This window comes from Trachypithecus francoisi, unplaced genomic scaffold (genome assembly GCF_009764315.1).
Source record: "Trachypithecus francoisi isolate TF-2019V2 unplaced genomic scaffold, Tfra_2.0 Lachesis_group16, whole genome shotgun sequence".
Classification (NCBI taxonomy): domain Eukaryota; kingdom Metazoa; phylum Chordata; class Mammalia; order Primates; family Cercopithecidae; genus Trachypithecus; species Trachypithecus francoisi.
In genome coordinates, this window is record NW_022681461.1 from 51,410,277 (window position 1) to 51,433,005 (window position 22,729).

Here is a 22,729-nt window from a genome sequence, read left to right on the forward strand (position 1 = left end):
GCTATTATATGAAAATCCCACAGCTAACATCATATTCAGTGGTGAAAAACTAAACACTTTTACTCTGAGATCAGAAATAAAGCAATAATTCCACTCTCACCACTTCTATTTAATGTAATACTTGAAGTCCTAACCAGAGGAATTGGTAAGAAAATGAAATAAAAGGTAATCTCAGCACTCTGGGAGGCCGAGGCAGGCAGATCACGAGGTCAGGAGATCGAGACCACAGTGAAACCCCATCTCTCCTAAAAATACAAAAAATTAGCCGGCGTGGTGGCAGGCGCCTGTAGTCCCAGCTACTTGGGAGGCTGAGGCAGGAGAATGGCGTGAATCCGTGAGGCAGAGCTTGCAGTGAGCCGAGATTGCACCACTGCACTCCAGCCTGGGCGACAGAGAGAGACTCTGTCTCAAAAAAAAAAAGAAAGAAAGAAAATGAAATAAAAGGCATACAAATTGGAAAGGAGGAAGTAAAATGATCTCCGTTGGCAGACAGAATGATCTTATATGTAGAAAATCCTAAAGATTACAAACACACACAGGCATATATACACATTGTTAGAACTTATAAATGAAATGAGTAAAGTTAATTAAAATGTACTTCCTGCTTCCAGCCTGTTGTGCAGGTCACAATCTCCTGACTAACCTTCCTTACCACACTATGAACTGGAGCTGGAAAAACTCAGTGTGGAATGCAGTGGTAGTTTAAATCAACGGGAAATCTCATAGTTGACAGTGTGTGAAATACCTTTGTTAACAGTAAATTTCCAGTTTCACAGGTTCATTATGAATATCAGATAATGTCTGCCTGTATAATTTGAAAATACATTCATCATCACATTAGTCAAATAGAGAGCTCAGATGTATTTTAAGAACTTGTTAGAGAATTCTACATTGCCAACCGACAGTCAGAGGCTTTTTCATGGAAGCATATGGATGTTGGCAGAATTTGGGAGATGTTACTGTAACCTGCACAATTTTGTATTTGAGGTCATTAATGAGGAGGTTTGTGTGCGTGTGTGTGTGTGTGTGTGTGTACATTGATTGCTCAGGCAGCTGGAAGGGACATCAATTTTTGGGAGGGTTTCTTGAATCATTGTTTCAGATTTCCTAGCCAATGCTTTAGCCTGCTTCCCTATAAATTGGAGGGGAGGGACTTAGTAATATTTTAGTATATTTTTGTCCTTTTTCTTTTCTCCATGACTACTTCTGGGTGGACCAGGTTAGGAGCAAGGGAAAGGCTTGGCAACTATTGAATCTCTGTTTCTTTCTTTGATTGCCTTACATATTTTCAATTATTATGATCCTTTCTATTCATGGAATGCTGTAGATGATTAGGTATAATATATATGTGTGTGTATATATATACATACACAGACATACATATAGACACATGCATGCATATAACTGATACATATATGAATAATTTTACTTATTTTTGTTCATTTTGTTACTTATTTTTGTTATTTTTAGTGTGAAAAGATTGTCCTAGCTAACTCTATGCTGTCACTTTGCCCTGAAAATCTCTGCAGCCATATCAAGAGTTATTAACTTTATGCATAGTTGACTCTAGAACAATGTAGGAGTTAGAGGCTGACCCCCCTTGAAGTGAAAAATCTGCATATAACTTTCGACTTTCCGAAAACTTAACTGCTAATAACCTACTGTCAACTGAAAGCCTTATCAATAACATAAACTGCCAATTAACATATTTTGTATGCTATATGTAATATATATTCTCACAATAAAGCAAGCTAGAAAAAAGAAAATGTTATTAAGGAGATCACAAGAAAGAGAAAATATATTTATTATTCATTAAGTGGAAATGGATCATCATCAAGGTCATCATCGCACTAAGCTGTGAAGGAGGAGGAGGAACAGGAGGGATTTGTCTTGCTGTTTCGAGAGGTGGCAGAAGTCAAAGAAAATCCACTTATAAGTGGGCCCTAGTAGTTCAAACCTGTGTTACTCAAGGGTCAACTCCATATTCAAAAGAACTGAGCCACCCATCCACTCTGCCTAAGTCTCTCTCCGGCTCTGGCCTTTAGCCGCTGAAGGCACATTCTCACTTGGGAAGAGGATGAGGGAAAACTTGGGTCACAACTATGTTGCTCACAAATGTCTTTGCGGAATCACAGTGTAGTGTCAGCAGGAAGAAGCTGAATTTGAAGGCAGATACACCTTGACTCTTCCTGCCTGCCAATGCCCTGCCTTGCAGTGGACAAGTCTCCATAGATGACCAGCCAAGCACAGAAGTGCAGTAATAGAGGGGTCTGCAGTACCAACACTGCTCACACATCTACACTTCACAAGCCGGTAAAGAAATCCATTGTGGATTTGTTTAGGTGCATTGAAGTTCTTATTCCTCTAGGAGGAGATTAAACAAGTCATATGATGCTCATTTGCTTAATAAACAAAAGTGAACATCAAGAACTGTGAAGATATTCCTAGAGCCAGAAGCAGCTTGAGAACTTGGAACGTAAGAAACTCAGCAAAATCTGGTATTCTGGGCTCTTGACTGCACAGATAGAATTTGTCAAATTTGTTAAAAATTACAACTGTGTTGCTTACACACAATTATTTTGACAGTTAAGTTCACCCAAATATTGATATTGTGTGAAAGTATGTGCCCACAATAGATGCCATGATCCCGTCCTCCAAAGTTGCGTGGGCTGTCAGGACAGATCAAGTACTCATAAGTCACCCTAGTGAAGCCCTATATTTACAGAGGACCTCTGTTCTGCTCACCCAGTGCCTCAGTCCTCCCCCTAATTCTCCTCTAATCCTCCTAGAAACTAGGTTATAAACAAATCTTCTGTCACCAGCACTAGTGCAGTCCAGGCTCCCCCAAGGAGTCTGGGAGTTTGGAGTGCTTCTCAACATTATGTCCAGAAACAAAGGGTGACTTTCACGATAGTTTAACATCCCCCACATGCAGAGTGCTGAGATGGGCCAACTGGAGAGAGGAGACTACCACTCTTAACCCTCCTGGCCTCAGATTCTGCCTGTTCTGTAGAAAGGAGAAAAAAATAATGGTTCTGCCCCGTGCTCAAATTTGACTCTGTTCCTTGCCAGCTGTGGCCTTCAGGCAAATCTCTTCTCTTCCCTGAGCCTCATGCTCCCCACAACCTTCTGAGACACAATTTAGAAAATATGAATGCTAATAGTAAGTATAAAACCACTGCAAAGTGTTATGTGGACGTTACTGGTTATTCTTCAACACATCTAATTGTGTTGAACTGGACTACTTTTCCAATTTTGCCGTTATTTGTCATAGGATTGTTTGTTGGTTTAAAAGTATGATTCTGCAGCCACAGTTCATAGGCTGGATCCCAGGTCTGACCTTGTAAAATACCCTAAACGTGTGTTCCCTAGTTTCCTCATCTTTAATATGGGGACAATTATAGTATTTTTTTTTCCATAGGATTATTGTAAGGATTAAATGAGTAAATACACACAAAAGGCATCAAAGTATACCTACTAAAAATAATTAGTAGTGTTAGAAGTCAGAGTAGTTACCTTCAGGGAAGAAACAGGAAAGCTGATTTTAAGTAGTGATGAGAAGGCAACACTCAGGAGGCTTCTACATCCTGAGCAAAATCTTTCATTTATTTTTCACACAGGTGTTAGTTTCATAGTGCATTCAGTGTATGAACATTCATTGTGCTGTATGCCTAAGATACTTGCAGTTTCTGCATATTATACTTTTTCTTTTCTTTTTTAAGATGGAATCTCATTCTGTTGCCCTGGTGGGAGTGCAGTGGCATGATCATAACTCACTACAGTCTCAAATTTCTGGGCTCAAGCAATCCTCCTGCCTCTTATCTCAGCCTCCTGATTAGCTGGGGTTACAGGCACATGATAGCGCATCTGGCTTTGTTATTTTCATGGTTAAAAAATACCACAATATGTGTAATTATATATATTTGTCTGTTATGGTATATAGATTTGTCTGCTATGGCTGTGTCCCATTTGGCCCTCTAAAAAGTTGTTCATGCTTGATCAAGGACAAGATTCAGCTTTTTGAGAATCTGTTCCATTATGGCTAAATGTTTTCAAAAAACTGGTTTTGTAAAAATATTCTAACGAAGAGTTGATTCATTGTGACATCCTCTTTTATTCCAAAGAATCCTTTTAAAATTGTTTCCATGCATACGTTTTAGCAGTAATGCAACGTAATCAAATAATAGCACCTCAAAAATATATTCAAAGATTTGTAAAACTCAAACAAAACTTGTGACCATGAAGTTTTGATGTTTCATCATGTTTCCTAAAACAGAAAGTTTACAAAATCTTTCAATCTCATAAGTTACTAGATGATGCTTACAGAAGCAATAAAATCAGAGAAATAAATGTTAGCAAATTTTTGCAAGTGATTTTCAATATTGTTTTATTTTATGCAAAAAATAACCTCTTAGAAGGTCCCAGAGTATTAGCAGCCCAAACTCTGGAATATTCTCAATTTTAGTTGAGCTTTTCAGTTATTATAATATTGGTATAGCTACTCATATAATTAATAATACAAAAGGTTCTAGTCTTATTTGTGAATAAAGTTCAGAATGAGTCATAATGTTATAGGTAATCATGTTAGAGATAAACCACTATTGAGAAAGAATATAAAAACAAAATATTTTTTGATTATACAATATATATAGTCCATTATGTTCACATTAAGAATGATGTTAACAATTGTTTTATTGACATTTTTTAAATGAAAGAAAAACTTCAATATATCTAGTTCATGAAACTGTTAATAAACTAGTAAATGATATGGACATAAAAATGACACTAGCCAAGTATATGATAACGGGGCAATCGTGGCAGGTGCACACAAAGGCACAAAAGCCATTATTTCCCACCCAAAATGGTAATGTGACATACGTGCCTTACTCAGCTCATAATCTTATGTAAAATTCTGCATTTGTGAATTAAGATAACCTTTTAAAAGTATTGTACAAAGGGTATATATACATTTTTGAATTCAACTAGCAGATGGGAAATTATCATGTCTATATTAACCACTACATTAAAAACACTTAAGGATATCTAGGGCATAAAAATCAAAATCGATGTACTGGCACATAAGATATATATTAAGTAGTAAATGATACCAAATGCAAACGTGCATTATGCTGAAATGGAAAGCATCTTAATGCAAACAGATTACACATTTTTATGCAACTTATCTATGTGGGATGACATTTTGAACCAAGTGGAAAATGTTAATAAAATTCTCCAATGAAAACCATGACTATACAGCATATGAAGCTGAATGGTTCATAGAAAGCCCTTGCTTAAAACAAACGAGATTTAAAAGTTCCTGAAAGTTGAAATTAATGAAAATAGTTATTGGTTCATGAGATATTGCTAAACATGCTAATGCTCTTAATTGAAAATGAGATAAGCAGAAAAGTAATTTTGAAAGTATTCTAATGTTTGCCTACATTAAAATCAGAAACTTACCAAAAAAAAAAAAAGGTCTGGTCTTGGCATAAACTTAAAATAATGTGTTTTAATAGTTTTCAGTTTTCAAGTGTTTTCAATTACTTTGTCGTAGGAAAAAATAACCATTAAAACTTAATAAAATCACCTACACAGGGGCACACATTTTCCTTTTCCCCAGGGTGCCCTGTCCACTGAAAGGTGGACAGTACTTTGTAAACTCGCTTCCCGTTTGTTCATGATTTTCCCCTTTCTCTGAATTCGGGTCTTTCTCCGTAGAAATGGCCCTGAATCTGTAACACAGACTACGGCACGATCTGATTTTGAGCCGTCAGTCCCCTCAATACACTGGCACAATACACTGGTCTCGCTAAAATGTTCCATGAGAAAAATGTCTCGGGGGAGGCGGCGGTAGAACTCTCCCTCTGTAGTCAGAACCGTGAAAGGCGGCGTTTACTCGCTGCTCACGAGGCCCGCGGACCCTAATCCCCAAGCGCCGGGCCTCGACTCTGCGGACCCCGAGCGCGGGTCTCCTTGAGGAAGCGGCACCAGCAGGTTAGGATCGCTGGTGGGTCCGTTACAGCTGGTCCGGCGACCGCTGCCGGCTGTTTGGAACAGCGAAGGGAGCTTTGTGCTATGTTAGCAGTGGTCGCGTGCTCAGTGTCACTGCTGTCCTAGTGATTGAAATTCTCCATGTCCTGATCTCTGCTGATGGCACTCATCACCTGCTCTGCTCCATCCTTCACATTTCACTCATCAGCATATGTCATCTTCTATTTTCCCAATCATTTCCCACAGTCACGTAAATTGGAAGCATAAGTATCCTCTCCTTTCCACCCACAAGAGCCACTAGCTCTGTTTTCTACAGGAGTCACTGAAATAATTGTAAGAAACTCACTCTCTGGTCCAGAGGCCATAAGTCTCACAGGTCTTGTCTCCCACGCACCTCGTGAACTTACAGTGAGAATTAACTGAGCAACGTATAGAGCCACCTGGGCCACAGTAAATATGGCTATTTTATCCAATAATTATGATGATTATTAATTTTGTTGATCACATTTTAGACTCTCAGAGATAATTACCAACTGTTAATTTCATTTTGCCAACTATATAAAATAGTCAAGATATTTCCTTGTCATTTTGTCAACACATCTACACATTTGTAGGTGAGGCACAAATTGGTGAAAGTATCTGATAATTTGTAATCAATTTGAGAATTGTAGGAGGCCATAAAGGAACATCAGTGTATTATAAGCAAAGTGTAGGGCTTTCTAGAAAATAAGTGATGGTTCAGTACATGTTTTAATAGTTTTCAGTTTTCAAGTGTTTTCAATTACTTTGTTGTAGGAAAAAATAACCATTAAAACTCAATAAAATCACCTCCATAGGGGCAGACATTTTCCTTTTCCCCCGGGGTGCCCTGTCCACTGAAAGGTGGACAGCACTTTGTAAACTCGCTTCCCATTTGTTCATGTTGGTGAGGAGGAGGTGGAGTTTGGAGTCTGACAAAATCTAGGTTTTGAAACCTAGATTTGTCTTTTATTTACTAGATTGTTTTAGTTATATACACTCCGTTAGCATGCAGTTTTTTGGTAAATGAGATTATGGTGGGGGGATTAAATGAGTCCCTCAGAAAGGGGAAAATAATTTGTAGTTGCTATCATCATCATCATCATTTTTAATAAAGGCTGAAAGAAGTCTGTGTGATTTGCCTGTCAGGCCCTTGGTGGTCATGATCAGAGCAACACTGAAACATCTAATTAGTAATCAATTCAGGATTAATGTGCCATAAGAAAATAAAGGCAGCATCAAGGAATGTGTTCTTTATCCTCAAACAAATGCAGAGAATAAAAACTATTTTAATGAAACCTTGCCATATAACCATGATAACCTGAGATCTCTTCATCATGATATCATTCATGTAGCACCTGTAATACATTAGATTGTGACCCAATATTTCAAGTTTAAATCCTATATGACAGACAAAATTATCAAGTATAATTATTAACCCTTTCTCTAAAAGAGGATCTCATATCTATACTCACAAGTAAAATCACAGATATTGAATCAATGAAAGGAGAGAAATGATGGCCTCAATTTGGCCCCATTTAAGAAAGGCACATGGGTATGAATGAGAGAAAGAAACCCGCAAGAAGTTGGAGGAGGGTACAAGAAAGAATACGCAGTTGTTTGGGGGGGAAAAAACACATTTGCTCAGAAGGAGCTACCATGATAAGAGTGACTCATGGAGTGAATGGTTAAAGAGCATTTAATTTTTATGTTTGTTTGCTTTAGAGACAGGTCTTGCTATGCTGCCCAGGCTGGAGTGCAGTGGCATTATCACAGTGCACTGCAGCCTTGAACGCCTGGGCTCAAGCTATCCTCCTGCCTTTTTCAAGAAACATAAGTAAAACTGAATTAGTTCCAGCTAGTAAAACTGCCAAAGTGTTTGGTGCATCTTTTTCATAGCCCTAGAAAGGGTTCCTACCGATTACTTACTCTATAAGACCTGTCATCTTTTCCAGAGTGCTCCACTACAGAAATAATACATTTGTCTTATTTACCAATATATTCACTAAATAAGTACATTACTCAAGATATACTCAAAATATTTTATGAAGCAATGAAATAAAACCATTTATGTTCTTTTTGAAATTGAAGGCAGATTAAAGGTTTATGGACATTTTGTATCTTTTCAAGAGTAAGAGTAAGACCCAACCCCAACATTTACAGTTAAGATTTAACTCCCTCCTACACTCCACAGCACAAAAAAAAAAAAAAAAAAAAAAAACAGAAGGCAAAACTGACCATATTTATAAAGAATAAAATTTGAAGACAAGTATAATGAGATAAATTGTAATTGTTACAAACTAAAAATGTAATTTCCTTATATTCAAAAGTACTGTACAATTTCTTCTTATTGAAAAAGTCTAACAAAAATGACTCAATACATATTATTGCAGAAGCAGAAGGAAAGTCTTTCAATTGAGCTTAAAGCAACATATTAATAGATGAGACCCAACTGACCAAAATGAGGTTTACATCTAAATCTCTTTTCCAAACTTCTGAGTTTTCTGATAAGCCTATTAGCACAGAGAAATAACTTACTGATTCTTACTTCTTTATTTCTGGTAGGACAATGTCCTGGGCACAGCAGCTATGTACTTTCTTTTTCAGATACAGACTGGTCCTTTGGGAATAACCCGTCACAGCCAGACTGGAGTTCTACTCAAGGTCTCTTCCATTTCCTGTTCCAAACAGTTCTCCAGAAATTCTAGCTACTGATCAAGCCCAGTGAGGAATTTCAGCCCTTTGTGATGAAAATATTGGAGATCTCATGGAGAATATTGGTGGCCTGAGCCTTTTGGAATTTGGTGCCATCCATCTGCTCCAGGAGAACCTGAAAACATTCTTGTCTTTCAGACAGGAAGAAAAGGAAGATTCTTCCATTTGGTGAAGAACTGTGAAGGTCTCCTGCTTCTAGCAGGCTGGGCCAGGTCATAGCCAAGGGTACAGAGAAAGCTGGAAAACATCATCCTCAGTGTCACTAGTGAAAAGGTTGGCAGGGCCACTGGTGGGATGCAGCTGGCCAGCCCTCGTGAGCCTTCACTCAGCTGTCTCAGCACTTTCTTGTTGTGAGACCATTACATAACCAGGCTAGGATTTTCAGTTCGTGTACTTATCTCAATTTTGTTTCCATTTTGTTCACTTTCTATTCTCTTTATGGATTTCAGATAATGTCATGACTTCAACACTTCTTTTGTATTATAATGGAAATTAAACCCTCCAAAAATGGCAGAAATCTCAATCTAACAGGATGTATTCATCCAAATGAGAACCAGTGTTTAAACAAAAACATGTCTGAGTCTTAATCTATTTCTCTTAAAATTCTAATAATGGTACTTAGAGGTTTTATCTTAGATGTCATTTTTACTTTCCTTTTTTTCTTTTTTCTTTTCTTTTTTTTTTTTTTTTTTTTGAGATAGAGTCTCTCTCCGTCACCCAGGCTGGAATGCAGCGGTGCGATCTCTGCTCATTGCAACCTCTGCCTCCTGGGTTCAAGCAATTCTCCTGCCTCAGCCTCCCAAGTAGCTGGGATTACAGGAACCTGCCACCATGCCTGGCTAATTCTTCTGTATTTTTAGTAGAGACAGGGTTTCACCATGTTGGCCAGGCTGGTTTCGAACTCCTGACCTCAAGTGATCCTCTCGCCTCGGCCTCCCAAAATGCTAGGATTACAGGCGTGAGCCACTGTGCCTGGCCCATTTTTACTGATTAAATTGCACCGAAATACACATTTCCTCACCTCTCTCCATTTCCCTTTTAAGGGGCTAATGCACTAGATTTGATTTCTTCCACCTTTCTTTACAGGAGCCACAAATCACAATCTACAGATCACAGGGCATAAAACTGGCATACCAATGTTTAACTCATCCAGTTGTCTTCATTCTGTCACTAAAAATGTGTTCACTACATACATGGGACAATGTGCTTGGCAATGTGGATTCAAGGATAATAAGACAGGAAGATAATTGCCCTCTAGGGAACAAAAGCCAGACATTAAAGACATGATTATGATTAATTAAGCACTAACATTCTCAGTGCAGCCAAGAGGAAGTACTGACAGCAGATCAAGAGGGGAGTTGGGAGGCAGTAGAAAGCTCCACTTTCTGACAAAATCTGTGACTCTTAGCAAGGTAAACATCAGATTTTCGTTTCCTCTTCTGAAAAATTGAGAATATTTTAGTAGTTGTCATATTAGAAACTGTAAAGATTAAGTGAAATGAAGTTTGGAAATTACTGGCTGAGAATCCTAACATGATAAATTATAGTGATGTGGTTTGGCTGTGTACCCACCCAAATCTCACCTTAAATTGTAATAATTCCCACATGTCAATGGTGGGGGCCAGGTGGAGATAATTGAATCATGGGGGTGGTTTCTCCCATACTGTTCTCATGGTAGTGAATAAGTCTCACGAGATCCGATGGTTTTATAAATGGGAGTTCTTCTCCCTGCACAAGTTCTCTCTTGCCTGCCACCAGGTAAGACATGACTTTGTTCCTCATTCACCTTCTGCCATGATTGTGAGGCCTCCCCAGCCATGCAGAACTGTGAGTCAATTAAACTTCTTTCCTTTATAAATTACTCAGTCTTGGGTATGTCTTTAGTAGCAGCATGAGAACAGACTAATACAGATAGTAACCTTTAGTATAAATATAATCTATATAGTTTGAATTTGTGAACTATATAGAAAATATATAGACATACAACCATATATTTATAATCTATATAGTCCATATTCAACCAAGTCCATCCAAGAAAAGCTTTGATTACAGCTCCCTTGGCACTCTCAGGGTCTTGCACGCTGACACCTCCTAAATGGAAACTCTAGGAGAGGAAATAGTCTATAGGACTAGAAAATATTTTTAAAATGTTTATTCTGAGCCAATATGAGTGACCATATCCTGGAGAAGCAGTCTTAGAGGTTCTGAAAAAGTGCACCCAAGGCGGTTGGGTTATAACTTGGTTTTAGACATTTCAGGGAGATACGAATTGCAGGTAAAATCATAAATCAATACATGGAAGGTATACATTGGTTTGGCCAGAAAAGGCAAGACATCTCAAAATGAGGATTTAAAAGTCACAGGTGGGTTTCAGGGATTCTTTAGCTGGCAATTGGTTGAAAGAGTTAAGTTTTGTCTAAAGACTTGAACTCATTAGAAAGAATGCATAAATTGAGACAAACGGGTCTACAATCTGCCATGCAATGCTATGTGACAGTTAGGTTAGAAAGTGAGCCACATTTGACTGGGTTAATTTTTAAAAATCCATTTAAGGAGATTTTTATGGTTTGCAGTGCATGGTTCAACCCTTGCCTTGCATGGCCCTAGGTCTTGCTTATAATTTGCTATCTTATTGCCACAAAGAGTCTGTTTTGTCTTATTGTCTCTCTTATAACATTAATACTGGCCAGTTGATGTCCAAACTCCAAAATGGAGAGGGATATAATGAGGCGTGTCCAACTGTTTCCCATCATGGTTGAGAATTCAGTTAAGGTTTTCAGGGTCCCATTGGCCAAAAGGGGGCGTGTTCAGCCAATGGGTGGCTTAGTATTTTACTTTTATTTTTAGTTTATAACTATATATCTCTATATATGTAAAAATATGTAGTATATGTACTTACATTTTATATATTATGTGTTTTTAAATATATAAATACATATATGTTATAATTTTATATCAAGTATATGCTGAACTATATAAATGTTATATATAAGTATTTAAATGTACAGAAACACATAAAATAGATCAATATAAAAATATACATCCTTTATATATTTAAATATATATACTTAAATTATAAACTCAAATACTATTTTAAAACAATATTAAAATTGGAAATTAATGCCTAAACATCCATGATGAGGCAAATATTAAAATTTTAAGTAAAGGCAGGAAATGTAAGAAGACCCTGAGGGTATTACAAAGGAGAGGGGCCAGTGTAAAAAATTATGGCAAACTCCACTCAGGCTTTAAAATTCTTACCCTAGAAAATAAAAAGTTCTGACCTGCTCCTCTACTCCTTGTAGGCAACACTGCTCATTTCTCTTTTCAGCAACACAAGTCAAGGTGCGGTCTTGAGGAAGGCCTTTCAGTAAACTAAAATTAAATAAAATTATCTCAGTGTCCCTGAGTCACCGGAAATGTCAAAGTAGGGGTCTTGAAAGCATTGCTGAGCTTGCTTCCTTTAAAGCTAGAGAAGTAAGATCACAACATTCTTGTTTTGGTATAAAGTATTTAAAATACTGCTGCTGAGCTTTAATATACCTGAGTTATGGTTTCAGCGATGTTGACGTCTGAAGCTCAAAGCCCCTGGCACACCCTGGGGCAGGCACGGGCACCTCTCTCCTGGCCTGGTACGCGGCGTCCCCAGCCCCGGACGCTCCCAGGACCCGTCCGCTCGCCCCAGGGTCCAGCGTGTCCCCTTCCCCAAGAAGTCCCCGCCCCGCGCCCCCACACAAACGGAATCCCGAAGATTAAACCCGTGCGATCTCGAGCCCTCAAGTCCCGGAATCAACTGGTCCTTGCGTAAAACAAGTCTGGCTGAAGTCTCTATGAGAAATAAAAGCCCCAAACCCAGGGGAAAATCCCGAAAATAAAAGGTGCCCTGCTAGCTACCTGAGGAAGATGTCTTAAGGGAGACCACGGCGGAGCTGCCTCCTCAACAGCAAAGAAGATTTTTTTACTCAGGTTGAAGCTGCACAAAGTTGGCGCGATAAGCCGCGACGACGTTTCCCTGGGGCTGCCGGACGCCCCGAAACTCAAACCCGCGGTTCCCAAATCCTGGGCATCAGGAAACGCCATTCTGGCGCCTTGCTGCGGCCGTGGTGCGCAGCGCTGGGAGCTTTGCGCTCTTTGCGTAGCGGGCCGGCGCCGACCTCGCGGCAGGCTAGTGAATCTCTGAAATAGCAGTGGCCCACACCTCCCTGGTAATGGCGGAAGTGATCATGCTCATCTCCAGCGCTGCCTGCTCACTTGGGAGGGACAAGCCTTGGAACCATGGCTAGAAAATGAAGGAAGGCAGGAGAAAACCTCTGTGCTATTTACACAGCTGAAAAGTATCCCCTCTCAATCATGCCTAATGACAGCACCCACTTCAAGTTTTCTAGGAATCAAGGAAATATCACCCCAAATCCAGAAGACAATGAGACAGCCGTTTCCATCGTCAGCTGCTCCAACAGATCTTCAGCCTCTTCCCCAGGGACGACACACTGGTTGCTTGGCACAAGATCCTCCTCAATAAACGACTCTCCAGACTTGATCACAGCCTAGAACGACTGCAGCTGACAAAAGTAAATTTCTACAAAAGTAGAAAATCTACCTTGTCTCTATTTAGGAATTGCTGTCTGGAAATATTTCCAAAGAATCATTCCCTATGTGAAGTAAAGGGAGTAAGGCCTCTGTGCCTGGGAGGCTGTCAGAGGGGAAATTGAAGGGTGCTTTTCCCTCGTTAACAATCCTCAAAGAAAAGACAACAAATAAACAAGAAAGTTATTATATATTCATGACTCTCTGTAATCAATTACATTATTGTTTCCTGAGCCAAAAAAGCAGTCATCTCAGATTTTTTAACCAGCTAGAAAAATCTGAAACCAAAATCAGATTATATCGAAATTATATTGTGCATTACAAATTTTTTTTTTTTTTTTTTTTTGAGACGGAGTTTCGCTCTGTCGCCCAGGCTGGAGTGCAGTGGCCGGATCTCAGCTCACTGCAAGCTCCGCCTCCCGGGTTTACGCCATTCTCCTGCCTCAGCCTCCCGAGTAGCTGGGACTACAGGCGCCCGCCACCTCGCCCGGCTAGTTTTCTGTATTTTTTAGTAGAGACGGGGTTTCACCGTATTAGCCAGGATGGTCTGGATCTCCTGACCTCGTGATCCGCCCGTCTCGGCCTCCCAAAGTGCTGGGATTACAGGCTTGAGCCACCGCGCCCGGCCGTGTATTACAAATTTATAAAAAATGCAGAAAAGAACATGTATTAGTTTCTCAAGATGATCATTTATAATTTTATTTATCTGCTCAAATCTTTGAGGGGTATTTGCTATTTCCAAAGTTGGAAATTTAATTTTTTATGGAAAAGTTTCTTCAAGACAGTATTTTAAAAGACTTTGTCAGTTAAGTTAATGAGAGCTGCTGTAACAGATAAATAGAAAACAATTAGTATTTAGATCAATATGCAAATTTACCTTTCCTTCCTATAAAAGCTCAATGCAGGACTTCCTGCTCAGATGACTCTGGTTGGCTATTCAGGGATCTGAGTACCTTTTATTTTGTGGCTTTGCTATCGTCAACATATAACCCCAAATGTGGCTGTGGTGCTTGAATCTATTTTAGTCAATTGCAAAGGTTAAACTGTGGTACATCACGTGTATAACCATGCATAAAGAAGAATAAGAACACTACCAGGCAAAAACATCTGACCAAGGAGTCAAAATCCAAAATCTTGGTTTTTTCCACCTGAAGTAGCACTTTGAATATTACATGCCAAATTTTGGAAATCAAACAGAAATGGACCCCACTTTCGCATGGAAAGTGGATGGAGATAACAAGAAGCAAATGGTCCCTTATTTTTTGTATGAGAAGAATCTTAAAAAATCACTGGATAAGATGACATAATTATCACATTAAGACACACCTAAAAAAATGGAAGGCCAAACGGAAAGAGTAAAGGCATAGTTTGCTCCAATTCTATGCCCATTTTTAGCAAACATCTTTCCACCTATGCAAACACATTTTTTTTTTCCAACCCCTTTTCTTTAGTTCTCTCCGTATATTGCCCAGTTTCTCAAAACAAGTGGTAAAATTAACTCAGCAGCAAACTCTGCTGGCCTGCAACATAAAAGGCATCAACCAGCTGGCAAGTCAGGTGACTCTGACTTTGGTATCACAGTCCTCCTCCTATAATACACTGGACTCTCCTCATTTCTCCAGAAGTCCTTTCATTCCCACTTTTAATCCTTTTAGTGAGCCCTTCTAGATGTGGTGTCCCTGAACTCTGAGCCTTAGTTCATTGGTTTAGTTCTGATTTAGCTCATGTCTCTAGCTTGTCATGACTTAGTCTTAAACTTGTGCTAAGATAGAAATCTAAAGCCTTATGAATATTTGAATAAAAGGATGGACATATGCAGGGTTTTACAGAGTTGTTTGTGAATATATTACTAGGGCAAACAAAGAGTTTTGCAACTACATTCAAGTTTATGAATATACATTCTCAAGAAAACAAAACTAGTATATAACATGTAAATAAATTGGGGCCCATCTTTATTATAATGTAACATATCAGGCATAAACAAATAGGACTTTTCGGTGAAGGAGAGGGTGAACGAGCTGAAAAGAAAAAGCTTGACCTTCTTTATGTGGGACTGTACTACGAAAACATTGACCGGCGTCTAGAAACCAGCTCTGGGTCTTGTGGCCAGAAATAATTCCCAGGGAGTATGTAAGAACTGAGGATTTAGAGTCAGATGTTTTGGGTTCGAATTGTGGCTCCACGACTCAATAGCTCCCTGTGCTTCTATGTTTTCCTTTTGTAAAAGGGGACAATAGTACAACCTGTCAGTGTCTGCTTTGGTCACTGATATCTCTAGCAACTAAGTAGGGATGGGCATATAGTAGATGTTCAATAAATATGAAAATGAGGGTATATCTCATTGAATGAAGTGAAAATAGTTTTTGTAAGTGCTAAGAACAATATCTGATTGATAAGAAATACAATAAAATTTAGCAACTTTTTCTTATTAGTGTTGTCATTATTGTCCTTTTTATTAAGTCAAGAGAAGTTTCCTTTGAAATCATCTGTTCCCTGGCTTCTTGTTAGATAGATATATTAGTCAGAGTTCTCCAGAGGGACAGAACTAATAGGATATATTTATATATAAGAGGGAGTTTATTAAGGAGAATTGACTCACACGATCACAAGGTAAAGTCCTACCATAGGCAGTCTGCAGGTTGAGAAGCAAGGAAGCCAGTGGTGGATCAGTCCGAGTCCCAAAACCTCCCAAGTAGAGAAGTCGACAGTGCAGCCTTTAATCTGTGGCCAAAGGCCTGAGACCCCCTTCCAAATCACTGGTATAAGTCCAAGAGTCCAAAAGCTTAAGAACTTGGAATCTGATTTCAAGGCAGGAAGCATCCATCAGAAAGATGAAGGCCAGAAGACTCAGCAAGTCTCCTCTTCCATCTTCTCCTCCCTGCTTAATTCTAGCCATGTTGGCAGTTGATTAGATGGTGCCCACAGTGACTGAGTGTGAGTCTGCCTCTCCCAGTCCACTGACTCAAATTTTAATCTCCTTTGGCAATACCTTCATAGACACACCTAGGAACAACACTTTGCATCCTTCAGTTCAATCAAGATAACACTCAATGTTAACCATCACAACAGATAATATGAGATATATTGATCTTCTGAGTTTATCCATCTACTAGTGGAGAACTTGAGATAATTATATTTGTCCATTCTACAGAGAGAATATTGTACTCTCACAAATTTGCCTTTCTAGTGCACAATGTCTTGTGTTTGGTTCATCACCCTCAACTGTCTAGTAAGGCTGAATTCACTAAAGCTGAAAACACCCCTCTGGACCAGTAATGATTACTTTTCTTTGAGCTCCTGCCCATTTGCTATCTTTGATCTACATCTCTTCCGCCATTTTGCTTCTGCTCTTCCCCACCCCTTAATGTCCATCTAACCTGGGCTGAATATCCAAGTTATATTTTTTTAGTTTTTTTTCTCCAGTGGGATATTACTTTCATTCTTACATTTTTATCACATTTAGATATACATTTGTTTTCTTTTTGTTCTCATTTATTGGGATACAATAAAGCAACAACTTTTGCTTTCTGTGAAAAAGGAAATGAGAAAGATATCTGGTATCTTGCGTGCTATGTAGAACAATTGTACACATCATTTACTTTATCATACTTAGATATTATTACTGACCTTAGGAAACAGATGGCTTATTTTATAAGAATGAACTAGAATTGGGATGTCTCCAGGTTCTTTGGGAAATCTAAACGTTAATGCAAAAATTGTTTTGAAAAATCAAATTGATGTTTTCTCGATTGTGTATTCTCATTGGGGATGATATTGCTCCTAAGGGTACAAACCTTAAGTCTTGTGGCATGAACATATTGTAGATATTATATTCGTTTATGGCCCCTCAATGCCGAACTCTAACAAAACCTTATCCTTTAGTATTTATTTTCTTTCACTTGGTTTTCTTATGTATTACATGAAAAAGATTGATACTGAGTTCATGGAAGATACACAAAATGTATGTGAGATTAATGCTGCAAACCAGTGTGAAATAGATGGTTGTCATTGGTGGACTTTCTGTCCACTGTGTGCTCAATCTCAGAGTCATACCATGTGATGTGGTCTCCGTCGGCATATGAATGGGCTGCCATTGGCTGTTTGGGTATGTAGCTTATGTTTGATCCTCAGTGCTTTCAATTGTATTATACTCTTTTATACAAATGCTTTTATTTTATTATTAAATTGTATAAAACTTTTTCAAACATTAATACTTATAGCAAATGCTGAAAAGAAAAATATGTTGACAATATCTGGATGAAAATCTAGCAGTTAGTGAAGGTAAAAATTATTTTCTATATGAAGCAATACTAAAAGTTAAGTATAATAAATTAAATGTTATAGGTTTAGGAATAATTTAATTTTAAATAGGCCCTTAGCAGTTTTGTGAGATTTTTAAGTATTTTTATTCTATTGGTATTACATATTTTTATATAAGTATTTTTATTATATTGGTATTATATATCTTCATATATTATAACTTTGCATGTTTCACTTGATTCATTAATATTTATATAAGTAAATATACTCGAAGTCACTCAGCAAATAACTTTTATAAAGTTAAATGCCAATAGCTTTTATATTTAACTTTTAGCATAAAATTTTTACTTTTTCTTAATGCTGCATTGCATAAAAAAGTAAATTGTCCACTTTGTTTTTTAAAGTGGATAGAAATGCAGTACATCCATATATGCACATAATATATCTATGTTATTAAATTATCAGGAGGGGTTTACTTAGAAAAAAATTATCAAACAGGACTCTGGAGGTTGAGAAAGGGAATGCAGTAATGAAAACAAAGCTGGTTGAGAAGCACTTCCTTAAGCCCATGTAGAGAGTGCATAAAGGAAAGCAAAAACAGAAGTAGAAAAAAAATGCAGTAGCGTTCAGAAAATGGAAATGAGTATGTTCCCTATATAAGGCCGTGTACAAACCAAAGTCTTCAGAGATCCTGGAGCCCAAGGTTAAGGGTCATCCATCTGAACCAGCTCAGCAGCGTCCGCAACATCTACAATGGCCTTGACCTTTTATTTACTGACGGCCCTAGTGGTGCTCAGCTACAAGCCATTCAGGTCTCTGGGCTGTGATCTGCCTCAGACCCACAGCTTGGGTTACAGGAGGGCCTTGGTGCTCCTGGCACAAATGAGAAGAATCTCTCCTTTCTCCTGCCTGAAGGACAGACATGACTTTGAATTCCCCCAGGAGGAGTTTGATGATAAAAACTTCCAGAAGGCTCAAGCCATCTCTGTCCTCCATGAGATAATCCAGCAGACCTTCAACCTCTTCAACACAAAGAATTCATCTACTGCTTTCAATGAGACCCTTCTAGATGAGTTCTACTTCGAACTTGACCAGCAGCTGAATGACCTGGAGTCCTGTGTGATGCAGGAAGTGGGGGTGACAGAGACTCACCTGATGTATGAGGACTCCATCCTGGCTGTGAAGAAATACTTCCAAAGAATTACTCTATATCTGACAGAGAAGAAATACAGCCCTTGTGCCTGGGAGGTTGTCAGAGCAGAAATCATGAGATCCTTCTCTTTATCAATCAACTTGCAAAAAAGATTGAAGAGTAAGGAATGAGACCTGGTGCAACATGGAAATGATTCTTATAGACTAATACAGCAGCTCACACTTCCACAAGTTGTGCCCTTTCAAAGACTCTTGTTTCTGCTGTAACCATGCCACGAGTTGAATCAAATATGTCAAGTGTTTTCAGGAGTGTTAAGCAACGTCCTGTTCATCTGTATGGGTACTAGTCCCTTACAGATGACCATGCTGATGGATCTATTTATCTATTTATTTAAATCTTTAGTTAACTATGTATAGGACTTAAATTAGTTTTGTTCATATTATATTATGTGAACTTTTACATTGTGAATTGTGTAACAAAAATATGTTCTTTATATTTATTATTTTGCCTTGTTTATTAAATTTTTACTATAGAAAAATTCTTATATTTATTTATTTATTCTTTAAAATTTAACTCCAAACCTGATTGTGCAAACTGATTAAAGAATGGATGGTACGATTCCTTTATCCATGCTTATTACATTCAAATTATAAGTAAAAATGAACTTTGTGTAAATTAAGTGTATGTTGCCCTTAAGATATCCAGGTGAACATAACAAATACAATTCCTGCTCTCTCGTAGCTTTGTTTTTTGTAGGGAAAGAAACCTAAAAACAGTAATCATACTTAATATCAGTTATGTCTAATGCCATAATGAGAAGAAAGAACCAATGAATTTATCTCCCCAGAAGGTAGACCAAGGCATGTGTGGAAATAAAACTAAACACAGAGATATCCTCTGCATGCTAACTGGTAGACATCTAAGCACAATTGTGCACTGCCAGTTGGATATATGAGTTTGCAATTAATAAAGAATGCAATTGCTAGAGGTTCATATGTGATAACTGAAAGCCCAGAAATGGAGGAGCTCATGTGGGGAGAGAGTGTTGAGGGAGAAAATGGCTTAAATGTGATTCTGAGGACCTTCCACAGTTAAGGAAGGAAACAGAAGAGCCACAAAGAAACAGATGGAAAGGCCACACATTAGAAGGACAACAGGGGAAAAAATAGGAAAAAAGGTTTAAGAAAATTAATATTCTGAAAAGAGTTATCAGTAGATTCCCAGAAGGTATACATTGAAACTGTCCAGTACCTTGGGAAAACAGATGACACTGGCAACCTTATGAGAGTTATTATGGTAAAATAAATCAGGACAAACCACACTGTAGCAGCTGGAAGTGTAAATAAGAGAAGTTGGTGACTCTGAAGAGGGCGAAAAAATAGGATGTGATGGGGGAAAGAAAGAATGTGGGTTACCTTTTCTGTGCATAGTATTTCCTTTGTCAATATTTTTATCTGGATAGATTTCATATAACTGATGTACTAGCAAATCATATTAATATATTTAATATATTATTTTAAATCATGATATATTATTTATAATTATAATTTATTCTTGTTTTAATTAATACTACTTTGACTACTAGTAAGCTGCCTAGTTTCTGTTAATTTGTTAGGGAGTAAGAGATAACTAATTCAATCCTTCACCAAAATAATTAATGATGATAATATAATGACACCTGGAAGTATTGGCCTTATTTGTTGTTAGTTAACTTCCATTGTTGTCACACTGGTTTAGTACAGTTCTTCTGCATCTTAATTTCTTGTAGTGCTAGATATAAGAAGATCTTTTATGTTACACTTTGGTAATTCTTCCTGATTTCATGAATATTGTAGTCTTTGTCAATCCAGAAAGAACCGAATTACTATGGACATAAAGACTGACAAACATCCCTCACAAAATAAAAGTGGGAAACAATCAGAGACTTTCTTTCTCAATACCTAAGGTAAAGAAAAAAACTGGTCAACACCAAGTGAAAATACATGAACCATGAATATTCAGAAAACAAGGAAGAGTTGTGTATAATTGTGTATAATTCATGAATAAAAGGAGATTTAGCAATTATAACAGAAACGTGGAATACAAAACTGACAAAATCACCCATCACTTACATTAAAGAATTTGACACCAAAATTTCATTCTGCTTGGATGTAGGTGTATTGTTGATCAATCTGCTTAATCTCTTTGAGCCTTAGTTTTCTCATAAATAAAATGGTTTCAAAATATGTATATAGTTGTGAATATTAAAGGAACACATTAATTTTAAAGCACCTATGATAATATTTTCTATCAAATAAGGAGTTAAAATATGGTAGGTATTTTCCTATTTTTCTTCATACAGTTGTAGATGATAATATTTGTCTTTCTATAAAATTCTTAGGGACTATGTCCTATATTTCAGTAACTGACCTCCAATGGAAGGAGACTGAGAAAATGAGAATTCTAGAAAGGCTGAAAAATTGTCACTCCTCATTTCAAAGATGTGTCCTATTTATATGCAGTCAGGGAATGGTGGCTGCTGCTTTTCCTGAGACAGGAGAAGCATCTAGTTTGAACTGCAGAAGACACATGATGTATATTGACTGATTCTGGCACCTGGTACATTCCTTCCCTGGCTTGCAGCATTCCAGGATGCACGCTCATATCACCAGGGTTTCCTTGGTCATTCACTCCCTTTATCCTCCTGCCCTTTCACACAGAGCTGCTTTCTGTTCTGTTGTGGTTCTGGCTTCATGGTTTCCCTAAAGAGTAGAAAAGTAAAAGTAGAAAGCAGAAGTTAAACAAAAAAGACAGTTCCCTGGGACCAAGTGTGACAAGGGCAGCAACCAAGACTGGAGGGCAGGTTTCTGATCTATGGAGAAATCCTACCAGTTCTAGAGATTTCTCTTTGTGCTGCAAAAAAAAGCTATTTCTTGGCAAGAAGAGATGCTAATGTTGTCCAAGTTTGATCCTTATCCCTGGTCTGTTACAAAGAGAATGAGTTTCCAGGTGCAGTCAAGGCATGGGCTCCTTGGGATTCACAGTGATATGGACACAGAGATGTAGTATCTGCCCACATCCTACTGTGCAGAACAGTCTACTCCCCAGGATCACCCCATCCTTGTACATTGGGACTCCGGGGCATAGGTAGAGCTGCCATTTTGTATTGGAACTTAATACTGCTTACAGAAACTTCATGTTTAATGGTGCATTAAAACAGCAGTACAATCTTAATTTCACAGATTTATTCCTAATATCAGAGTTCAAACATTAACAAATTAAAATATTTTCTCACTGTCACTTTGAATAATGATCTTTACAGTTCTTCCACTCAACAGTAAAACCCCTGCCTAGTTAGCAAAAGGAAGAATTCCCATGGAAGCTTAGGAATGTGAAAGAATAACATTACTGTTCCCTGAGAGCTAGTGAGGTCCATTTATTCAAATGTATGAATTTTGGTAGAGTTTGAGAGGCATTCCTATAATTGACACCACATATTCATGGAGTGATTTCACTGGGAAGTGTGTGTGAATTGCTGAGGTAGCAGGGAGGGAGAGCATACAACTGCACAGAGGCCTCTTGAGTCTTTCCTCCGGCTACACACTGAACATCTGCATTTGCTGCTTTCAAACTAGGAGTTGACCACAGCCTTAGACAAATTACAAACATTGTATCTTTTGCAGTCTTCTTCTGTCCTCTAGAGGGGAGAATGGAGAAATTTAGGAGGTGGACATGGCTTGGCTTCCCAACCTGTATATGTCAGGCTTCTCCAGAGAAACAGAACCATCAGGTTGTGTGTTTGTGTGTGTGTGTGTGTGTGCGCGCACGTGTGTGTGTGAGACACATTTGTTTTAAAGAATTTGCTCACGTGATTGTGAAAGCTTGGCAGATCCAAAATCTGCAGTGTAAGTCAGCAGGCTGGAGACCTGGAGAAGAGTTGCCGTTGGAGCCCGTAGGTGGTCTGCTGGCAGAATTCCCCCTGCTTCTGGGGAAATTAATCATTTTCTTTTAAGCCTTCAACTGATTGGA

General features: G+C 38.2%; 1 protein-coding gene across 1 annotated transcript; it reads left to right on the plus strand.

The window, feature by feature from the left end:
- The first annotated feature begins 18,068 nt into the window (after positions 1-18,068).
- IFNA8 (interferon alpha 8) lies at positions 18,069-19,329 on the plus strand. Its single transcript, XM_033238750.1, has one exon. It carries the CDS (start codon positions 18,322-18,324, stop codon positions 18,889-18,891), a length of 570 nt encoding a protein of 189 aa, XP_033094641.1. The 5' UTR covers positions 18,069-18,321; the 3' UTR covers positions 18,892-19,329.
- The last annotated feature ends 3,400 nt before the right edge of the window (positions 19,330-22,729 follow it).

Excerpts from the sequence above, each read along its gene's own strand:
- IFNA8 (XM_033238750.1), top strand. The coding sequence starts at position 18,322 with ATGGCCTTGACCTTTTATTTACTGACGGCCCTAGTGGTGCTCAGCTAC.